This window comes from Anopheles cruzii, chromosome 3, assembly GCF_943734635.1.
Source record: "Anopheles cruzii chromosome 3, idAnoCruzAS_RS32_06, whole genome shotgun sequence".
Classification (NCBI taxonomy): domain Eukaryota; kingdom Metazoa; phylum Arthropoda; class Insecta; order Diptera; family Culicidae; genus Anopheles; species Anopheles cruzii.
Genome location: NC_069145.1, coordinates 44,950,159 through 44,960,503, shown reverse-complemented (window position 1 = coordinate 44,960,503; position 10,345 = coordinate 44,950,159). Strand labels below are relative to the sequence as shown.

Genomic DNA, 10,345 nt, shown 5'->3' with positions numbered 1-10,345 from the left:
CAACGTTTCAGACAAACCTAATCCAAGTCCGCAATGTTTATGTAAAACGCCGCAAAGACTGATCTGAGAAAAATTACAGTTTTGTAAGTTCTGCTTGATAACAGCATTTTTATTTTTCCGCTGTGCATTAAAATAAAAAAAGGTTCATATCAATTAAATTTACCATCAATACTTACCCCTTCAGATTTGTACCATTGATATGACACAAATCGAATTCACCTCATGTTGACGGCGCCAACGGAGGCTGACGTTGGCATGAAGGAACTGCATCGGTTCGGATCGGTTGGCCGGTAGCACGTTTACTTGCAACCGGCCCCGGCTGTGGTTCGCCAGGACCACGGTCGTAAATAAAATTTTGTATCAATTAGCATTTATTGGAATAATTATGTTTCCACTGTGCAGCCGCACCCATCTCTTGCATTACGTTGCAATATTGATGCCACCTTGGAGGTGGCCGCCATGTCCGTTCTAGCATTATTTTTGTCGCACATTCTGCCCGGGTCACACCGGGGGTCAATTTACCGGGTGTGAAATATAATTTGCTCGCGGACTTTCGCAAGGCAAACCCCTCTGCAGATTACGGCAGGCAATTTAACAGCGCCAACGATTACTGGATCATTTCCAACGCGCTACGGTCGAACTGTGGTCCGGTGCTGCGAATGTGCGACTATAATTGATTTCGGGTTTTAAACGAATTCATAAATTAATTACAGAATTTCATATTATTTCAATATTGCGTGCTAATTTGTTTTGCTATCTTCGTTTCTGGCACCATTTCTCTTGAACGCGCCAGAGAGTCCTTTTCGCATGAACGATTTCATCGATGATTAAAAGTGCAACGAGTACAAAACTTCGGCGCATGTCCTTGTTCCGTACACCGTGCCAGTTTCGATTAGTTCCGAAAGCCATGCATACATTAGTAATCAATGCGAACGGTAATGCTGAGCTTGAAGCAAAAATTTAAAATTTAAATCGTTCGACTTTGACGATTAATCTATGTGTGTGGGCCAAGGGTTAGCCTGCAGGTGTGCCAGCGACCCATGGTTTCGATTGTTCAATCAACTCTTCAATCAACGTCAGTCCGCAAACAGGTCTGTTGAAATATTTGGTGCTAATATTAATGACCGCAAATAAATCGAGGCTATTTCGAGCGTCGGCTCTACATTCTAGCGATGCAAAGATTATGTTTGTGCAAATAAAAGATATTTATGTCAATATGCCCCCGACGCGTTTATGTACTGTTGGTTGGAAATTAGAGTGCCGAGTGGCGAAACTAAATATGCTGCTAATGGGAAGCATTGACGTGATTGAAATATTAATGCAACTTATGCTTAAAATTCGTAGCCTCTATTTATGTTGGCTGCTATTGGTAAACAACGGCAAAATACAGTGAAATAAAGGAATTGCAAATAAATTAAGACCGGGTTTTCGGGTGGAAAAACCAACCAAAAGCACGGCCACGAAAAGTGCTCTGTTTATTCCGCGCGCACAGCATCCCTTGGCGGCGCAGTGCCGAAGACAGATTTCATCGAGGCACGTAAGTCCAACATTTGCTCAGCCAGGAACAAACAAACACACATTCACTCCCGTTTCGACATTTATTTGCAAGCCAAGGAAAATTTATTCACTCGCCATGGTTCCTCCGTTGAGGCCATTTCTTTGTCTTACGGTATACTGTGGGTTTCCTGCTTGCCAGGATGTTCGAGTAGCTCACCCGGCACCGCTTGGCATCTCCGTGGCTCCCAGCGTCGTGGACTTCGTGGAGTTGCTTCTGAAATTGGCAGTTCTCCGTGTGGCCTCAGCTCAGCCCGGCGCTGCCAGAATGGAGAGATACAAGGATGAAAATGCACTTCACGAATAAACTAATCTTATTTCGATTTTACACCGACAGCTGATGCCTTTATTCTAGAGCTTCGTTCGATTCGGTTGCCCGCGCTTCTTCGCTGGAACGTTCAACTCACACCGCCGCCGTCTGGCGTCGGATGGTCGGCGGCCTGAAGCCATCAGCCAGGACTTCGATTGCTACGGTAACATATTTTAACAGATTTCGCAATCCCTTTCCTCGGGCAGTGTACAACATGCAGTTGCGGCAGCAGCAACATGAAATATGAATGAACGGTACCACGTCCAGGTCGGCAGTGCTGATGGTTTTATTAACGGGTGGACCTGGGTCGTCCTCGTACAGCGAACGGTTGCCCGCGGTGACGGTGGCAAACGGCCAGCAAAGCGCGGCCGTCATCATCTGCATCAGAATTTACAACATCGAACACTCCACGTCCACAAAGGGTCTGTTTTTAATTTAATCGTACCAATAAATGAGTTTATTTGCTACGGCAATGCGCCGCCGACGGTGCTGCGAAACGCGTCCGTACCCCGGAGCGCCAGGATCGAAAAGATGGCCACCGGAAGCGAAAGAAGCGTGTGCTGGGCTCCGAGTAGTGCCGTGCCGATCCGAGCGGATGCTCTCGCGGACGACGCTGCTGACCGATGGGCGACGGAAGAAAGCAAGAGAACGAAAGATGGCCGTAAGAATTCGCGTCCGTGCACTTTGCACTATCCATGTTTGCTTAAGTTCGTTCAGGTTTTTTTTTTCCCAGGTCCTTTTGCAGTTCCGCTTTCCGAACACTGTTATCCTTCTCGCTTGCCGTCGCCGTAGCCGGCCACCAGTTCCTGGACGATGCACGTAAAATATTTTGACAAATTACCTTGGCATGACCAGTTATCGTCGGCCGGGAATCCGTATTCACGTTTGCACGTACAGATCATTTGTCCCTTGCAATAAGCATTCGTGACGCAGTGACTGTCGTACATGCACCGGCGTCCCACGGCTGCAAGATAAGAAGAGCAAACACGAAATCTAAGGTACGTAGAAAAAGTAATGCTTCCGTGACAGCCAGCCAGCCAGCCAGCGAACGGTGTGCAGGGACGAAGCTAATCTACCAATGATTTATGTCCGAGAACAAGATTAAACGCACGGGCACGCCTCTGTTGCATTGGGAATTGTTCCTCTGCATTCTGCAACCGAGGCGCTGTATCGACATGTACCAAACTCGATGAATAAGGAATTGTGGTTAAATATTCCTCTGATAAGGAACATTTGGCAGCTTGAAATATTGCCAACGCTTGGACAACAGATTCCACACAGCGAAAATATGTTTTCGAAAAGTGAACATCGATTAAAAGCTGTCAGTACATTAAATTCAAAAGTAATAAAATGTATGAGTTTATGTGCTCCTCTTACAACTGCATTGAAATTATCAACTGGACTGGAGTGGAACTCTTCAGTAATACACTATCAAATTACTAAACTGCTGGGCAACTCCAACTGAACCGCAAAGCAGCTTCCTTTTTTCTATTTTCAGATAGCATTTATCGTGGCGACGGGCGATGAACTTGTTTGCCGATACTCTCTACGGGGAACGATTAGAAAAACAACTCCGTCGAAGGATGGCAAACAAATGATGGGAAGTTTTTGCATACGTCCTTCCACAACATCGTCAGCACGAATTGCTCTCCAAAGCGTTCGCCGTCGTTCGGCTGACTGAAAGCACAAACAGTCGCATAAAGCAAGCGCACACCGGCTCTTACGGAATGCACTTTATAATGGAAGCTGCTCAGCAGCTCCGTCGCCATCCGATCGGGCGGCCAATCATCCGGATCGGTGTTCAGCAATTCTTGCACAGAGCAGTCAGCAAATTCGATTACCCTGCTCATGTTTGCCACCTGCCCGTCCTTCCGCCGCGCGAAGGATTATTGCACACACAGAAGCTTGCATCCAAAGCAAAGTGCAACAAACGAAAGAATGCACCGTCGCTGCAAAAAAAAAACACCGACAACGCCTCGTTTGCAGCAGTGCAGCGCGATTAAGTGCTTTGTTAGTTGAGACATTCCACTGTGTGTTCCGCAGCTCCTGCGGCACATTAAGAAAGGACTATAGGCACCACCACCTCCAGAAGAGGAAGTATGTTCGGCCTCTCGTTGACATGATTCTTTCACTTTTGCCGTCTGCCAAACGCTCGAGAGTGTGTGTGTGTGTGGAGGCGAATTTGCACGGAATTATTTTCCGCACGATCGGTGGCGCCCAAGGATGGCGACAATCTCCCGAACTCCACACGCCCGGAAAGATAAGCTCCACAAACAAAACGCGGCCAAATGCATCGACTTTGCATCGATTGGCGATGTGCTTTGGCAAGCGGCCCAGCGAACATGATGCGAAACGGGACACGGACGCTCGGAGTGCCGGAGCGGTTCGAAAGCGGCAAACCGAAAAACGGAAAACCGGGTTCTTAAGCCGGGTCCGAAGGATCCCTTTCGGCCCGCGGGCACAACGAAGACGATCGCACGGCACAATGGCAACCGTTCGCAACCTGGAGAGGGGGGAGAAGTGAAAAATGAATCAAACACACCGACACAGCCCCACAACTTAGCCACTGACAAGCCGGCACCGAAGGCAGAGACCGAAGGCACTCCCGGAGCCGGTTTCGATATTATTCTGCCAACGTACAAACAAACAACGCAATTTAAATACACTTTCCGATGTTGTCCAATGCGCGCCCCGACCGGCCCCGGCCGAGAAAATTTATCGCTCTGCGCCCGAATGTATGCAACCCGTTTGGCTCGCCTCACTCGCTTCGCTCCTTTCGATTGTCTCTGGATCGAGAATTAGTCCGTGTGTGTGGTGGGAGGAAATCGGTACATGCCGGTTTCGACTCGAAGGGTGATAGAAATGCTCACTTCCGGCTAGCAGCATATCCGCCCGGCCGCTCGAGTCGGTGTCTTGCTTCGGCCAGGCTCCACACCGTGCGACACAATGGTCTCAATCATGTAGACCTAAAGCGTTTCGATCAGGTCAAACCGGTCACTCAGGCGGTGGCGACCGTAAGTAGTGCCTTCTCCGGCCTGGACACCAACACCGGCGAATATCCTGGAAAACGGGGCGCTTACCCAGGCCGCCCTGCTGCTAGTGACGTGGATCGGTGCGTAAAGTGCGAAAATGAAAATTCACTTATTTCGGGACCCGGCCACCGCCCCTCCCCATGAGGGCCACTCACCTCCCAGGCACATCCGCTCCGCATCGTCGGCACGGTATCCTTCGGCACAGCTGCAGACCTGCTTCCGAGCATCACACGCGTACGCATGCTGTCGGCAATCCTGTGACACTCGGCAGTCCTCGTTCAGCTCTGGCGTGTTGCGGAAGACCAGCCCGAGCCGTTGCGATGTCGATTCCGATCGGCAGCAACAGCCGGTTGACCGCATGGAACGAAACAGGCACACGGACGTAAGGATCTGAGATTGGGAGTTTTTATCGCCATCGCAAGGCCCCGTGAGGTTGGGTTTCCACCAAACGGTTAGTCGGCATAAAATCTCTGCCAGTGTTTTTTTTTTTTGTTGTTGCTGAGCGCAACCAAAGATCGACACTGTGCGATGTTGATCGAATGTAGGACGACAATTACTGTCGATTCTGTGTTATGCGAATAAATTAATTATACCCCGAGAGCGGCAGGAGATACGGCGCTGGGCGATTTCGATTAATCTTCAAGAGATTCTAAGTAGACGCCGATGATTGAATCCCGTTGTTCGGGGATTTATCAAGGAGCCGCCGCAGCACGATGGAACCGACCTGCCCGTGGTGCGCTCTATACATATTTAAACAGTCCGAATGGAAAAGGAAAACATTTTGCAAGTGTTTTCCATTGGTACAACGAATCAATGGGAACTTGCCGAGGTTTCGGAGAGCGAGTGATTAATGAACTGCGGCAGAGAAGCGTTTTGCACAGCAATCTCGAGGCAAAGCTGAGCAAATCGTATTCTTCCGTTCATTCAAGCTCAAGTGTTGAACATTTCTGTGACAAGACAGTGTTCAGAAAGGTACAATTTTGTGGTTTTGTGCGAATGAAACACGGCACTATTGGATACGCAATTGAAAACGGTGTAACAGTGCCATTATTTATTGCACTACTCAATCACCCTTTACGGTGTTATCGAACGAGGGCTGCAAGTTGCTGAATGCACGTCGCACAAGTGCCGTCAATCAGGCTTAATGCTTTTATGCCATAGCAGTAATTATACAAAACCATGGTATGGGTTTTTTTCTAGCATTGTATAATGGAAATCAAATTAAAGCACTCGCTTTATAATTGCCGCACACCGTCACGATCCATTTTTAATGTTTGTGTTGTTGGAAAGTACTTCACGAGCGTGTCATACTTTTATCAATCTGCGAATGATTCCTACCTTTAAGCTGTGAAATCCTAGCTATTTGAATAGTACTGGATTATTTATTTTTTAGTTTTGAAAAAGATCTTTAAAAAATTACATGAAAAATTAAGTTTTTAATGCAAATTTTAGGCGTGAAACCCAATATCCTTCAGATGGCCGCCTCGGGAGCTATAGCAACAGTTGATTTTGATAAGATGATGTTCAATGACTGTTTTCGGGCATTACCTCGGCCATAACATGGCGAATGTTATTTTTCAAATATTTCAAAGTTGCAGGCTGGTTAGCATCAACACGATCTGTTGCGTAGCCCCACAAAAAAACGTCCAACGGTGATAAATCGCAAGATCTTGGTGGCAAATTGACATCATTAAAACGCAAAATTATACGCCCATCAAAGTTCTCGTGCAGTAGATCGAAAACCACCTGTGTTGGGCTCGTTGCCCTGTCTTGCTGAAAAAACATATCTTCTAAGTACATATCTTCAGTCGCAGGCAAAAAATATTCCTTCATCTGGTGGTATCGCTCAGAAGTGACGGTAGTGGTCCTTCTTTCGTCGTTTTCGACAAAACATGGTATTGGCCAGCCCACAATGTGTATCATACAGTCACCTTTTCGGGGTATAACGGCTTCCCAAATTTCGCTATAAAATTGAATACACAGTTTTGTACTAAGTTTTAATCTGTTTAACACGTAATTCTGTTGCTAAGCAATTCAATTTCTGAAAGTTTTAAAACCTGTATTCGAAAACCTATATTCGAAAACTGTACAGTTCCCTGTGATTTCAAACTACGAAATGGATATCCCTGTCTAAAACTGTGTTTGATAGTCATAATGTAGTTAGATCGGTGATGCATAAAATCGTTTCGTTGCTGACGTAAATTCAAAGCCGGGCAACAAAAACTGTGCAAAAGTCAAAGTAGATCAGACTAACCACGGAAATGGCACAAGAAGTGTGCCAAGACACTGAAAAACGGCCAAAGATGGTTGATAATTTTCGCTGTAAACAGCGCGCACCGATTGCACCGAAACCTCAATGTCTTAATCTGTCGCAATCATTTGCCAGAGTGGCCAGAGTGTTCGAAACCAGTTCTGCCACAGCCGTAACACCGTACGTTTCGCAAATGAAACGCTTTTTTCGAGCTCCTCCGAACTCCTCGAACTCCGTGAAAATCCGGCCAACATGTGTGTCGTGCGAGTCGTGCGAGTCCCGAGGCAGGCAGGAAAAGCGCAAACAAAAACCACTGTCGCCACGGTTATAAACAGTTTCACTGTCTCGGGAGGGGGAAAGTTTCTCTTTCCCGAGCCCGCTCTCCCCAAGGAACAGTCGGAACATCGTTGATTGGCCTACGGCTTACCCGGTTTCGCGGATCGGGCGATCCGGAGCCGGGCATTATGCACATTCCTCACGTACCCAGCGCCGGTGCAGCCGCGCACGTGCATTTGCAGACCCCAAACTGGCCACCCCGGGTGGGGGACGGTGGGCCGCCAAACCACCGCCAAAATCACGTTCCAGCGCGATGCGTTTCCACGGCGAGTCCAGGACTTCCCGCCCGGAACACTCACTTACCTCCTGGCAGCGTGTCGGTGTATTTGCCACTTCGGTTGAACGACCCGCCGGTGGGCGGTGTCGGCCGCCGTATCTGCGGGGCGGCGACAATCTGCCGTCCGCCACCTGCCACCACCGGCTCGGCGCTGGTTGCAGGAACACCCGCTCCGGCCACCACCGCAGCGATGCAGCATTGAAGCAGTACCACCGAATGCACGCAGCATACTAAATCACCAAAGATCATTGCCAGAATTTTAAATAACCTCTCGCCCGGGTGCAGGGGGGGGGGCGCGGTGGGGCTGGATGTGGTGAGAGTAGTCGGCACCTTTTCGGTTACGACGGTTTAGAGCTAGCGTGTGTGAGAGAGAGAAAGAGAGAGCGAGCAGGAAGTCGTTTGGTTCAGTTGTTGATGTTGTAATTACACACTATCTTAACGCGCCCTACGATCGAACGGCGACGGCGTGCGGAGCTGGAAATTATAACGTCACAGCGGGGACCGTCGACCAACCGCCACCACCCCGGGTGTGGCCCCGGCTGTGGCACTTCCGCCCACACGGGAAAGAAAAGCCCGATCCTGTCGGAAGTGTTTTCCGCTTTAATATTCGCGCGCTCCGAGCAGATGTCCGTGACCGGAGATTATCGGACTGGGCCGGGAGAGAGGGAGTAGTAGAAACACCAGAGAGATCACCTCGCCAGGACCGGGACTTCTGTGGCGCCCTCTGTATCCGCGGCACGTATGGTGTACCGTGCCGGCTCCTTGCTCCTGCGACTAATTAGTGCTGAACTGTTTGTCGGGGTGTTTTATTACATTAAAGTTAACTTCACTGACTTCACCGGGCGACGTGCACTAGCGACGGAAACCGCGAGAGCTCAGATCACGGGACAATTCGATTGCCAGGCGTCCCGGCCCAGGGTCTGGATTAGATGTCCCCGTGACGTGGGCGGAGGACACATTAACGAACTGGCGCACCCGGACGATCCGACTTTCTTTCCGAAACCGGCCAGACGGACGATGGTGGCTAGTTACGTTCGTTCGTTCCCCGCTCGTTACTGACAGCGACGTGCTGGAGCGTTAGTTCCTGACTGACGAAGGCATCCGCCGGTTCGCGCCCGAGAAGCGCGTGTGTGTTTGCCGAAGTGACACCGGCCGGATATTGATCCTACGTCACTCAACGACGGCTAATCGCCAACATCGCGCACCGTCTATCCCTCGCACTTCGAAGGTTTCCGTCTCCCCGAGTCCCAGATCCTCACGGTTCGTCAGGTAGGCCTCGACTCGACTCGAACACTAATGCTCGATCCGGTGCGATGGACCATTCGGTTGCTATCGAAACCGAAACTAGCTTTTCACACCGTGCGTGAAAATGGCCCGGAAAATTCCATGTCACTTATGACCCAAAAAAGACCATCAGCAGGCGCGGTGGGGGGGGGGGGAGGGGGGTTCCAGGGGTTGTTCTAAATTTTCTACGCCCGACCGGGCGTCCGGGGCACCAAGTTGCCAGACGTGTAAGACACGATTTTCCCACGTCCTTGACTTGCCCTTCTACAGGGGGCCCTCGTGGCCCGAATTGAGTTTTTCCTTTTTCGGTCTCCGCCAGTTGCCGGCGGTAGAGTTGGAAAGTAATTAACTTTTTATACAATTTTCCGCCTTCCGCGGAAGCCACTCGCTATTGTTCCGGAGGCTCGAGGACTGCGTTTCGCACCCGAGGATGGCCCAGGCCCCGGAGTGCTGACTAATGTTGGCTACATGGGCCATGGGTACACCGTAATAATCCGCTTGACAACAGTTTGGCGGCCAATCCTTTTCCGGTGGCCGTGGGCTGCACAACAAAGAAAAAACCGTCAATCGAACAAAAACCTATTTTATGCAACATACACACGTTTCGCATGCTCATCGGTGGTCGGGTGTGAAACCATTTGGGGTCTGGCCATTATGGCAGATTTGGGTTTGATGCCGATGCCTTCATACAATGCGTAACAACAGTAATGCGATTATTTGCCAGCAAACAGCATTGGGGCGTTGTGCGCGTGCGTGTGTGAAGGACGGCCCGAAACAATTGTGCATACTTGTGGGCCGGTTGGAGGTTGACCTGCGTAAAGTTAATCGTTTTCATAATCGATTGCAGATGGTCGGTACACGATAGGTAACACGGCTTCCACGGAGTGGATTTGGGTGCATTATAGCAGATTATATGGCCGTGCCAATTACCTAAATCCGGGTCAGCCCCAGTGCCCGAAAGCCCTGTCCTGTCCCACGCGCCCAGTTATGGCCGGGCAAACGATACTAAAAAGGGGCAAACAATGGTGTGTCAACGAGATTAATATCACGGGTGTTTAAAGAACACAAAACTGGCAGCAGTTCTGTTCGCTCACTAATGAATCATGTTGCTGTTCTTTCAATTAACACAAACTTAAAACATGAAATTTGTATTTTTTAACTGTGCTGTGCTAATTGGTTCGTTTTTGCATTCTGAATGGCAGCTAGCGATGGGGCAGAAATTGGTTTCAGGATGCCTATCCTATCGTGAAAACAACAATAAAAATTTAAACATACATTTTTACCACATTAAAGCACAGTTA

The 10,345-nt window shown here is 49.3% G+C and overlaps 1 protein-coding gene across 3 annotated transcripts; it reads right to left on the bottom strand.

Moving 5' to 3' along the window:
* Nucleotides 1–1,913: 1,913 nt before the first annotated feature.
* Nucleotides 1,914–8,802, bottom strand: LOC128273436 (uncharacterized). Of its 3 annotated transcripts, XM_053011401.1 has the most exons (6): nt 8,210–8,323; nt 7,787–8,114; nt 5,052–5,180; nt 2,706–2,828; nt 2,310–2,477; nt 1,914–2,242 (listed from the first exon to the last, which is right to left on the bottom strand). In XM_053011401.1, exons 2-5 carry the CDS (start codon nt 8,007–8,009, stop codon nt 2,329–2,331), a joined length of 624 nt encoding a protein of 207 aa, XP_052867361.1. In that variant the 5' UTR covers nt 8,010–8,114; nt 8,210–8,323; the 3' UTR covers nt 1,914–2,242; nt 2,310–2,328. The 3 variants fall into 3 exon arrangements, with proteins under 3 accessions (XP_052867361.1, XP_052867359.1, XP_052867358.1); XM_053011399.1 differs by lacking the exon at nt 8,210–8,323 and adding an exon at nt 8,454–8,802 and having other exon boundaries at nt 1,914–2,477; XM_053011398.1 differs by having other exon boundaries at nt 1,914–2,477.
* Nucleotides 8,803–10,345: the final 1,543 nt, after the last annotated feature.

Bases quoted from the DNA above. Each gene is read 5' to 3' on its own strand.
- LOC128273436 (XM_053011399.1), bottom strand. From the start codon at position 8,009: ATGATCTTTGGTGATTTAGTATGCTGCGTGCATTCGGTGGTACTGCTT. The intron at 5,181-7,786 runs GTAAGTGAGTGT...GCAACACGCCAG, and splicing joins CACCGACACGCTGCCAGGAG to AGCTGAACGAGGACTGCCGA. The intron at 2,829-5,051 runs GTGAGTGGCCCT...CTTATCTTGCAG, and splicing joins GGAGCGGATGTGCCTGGGAG to CCGTGGGACGCCGGTGCATG.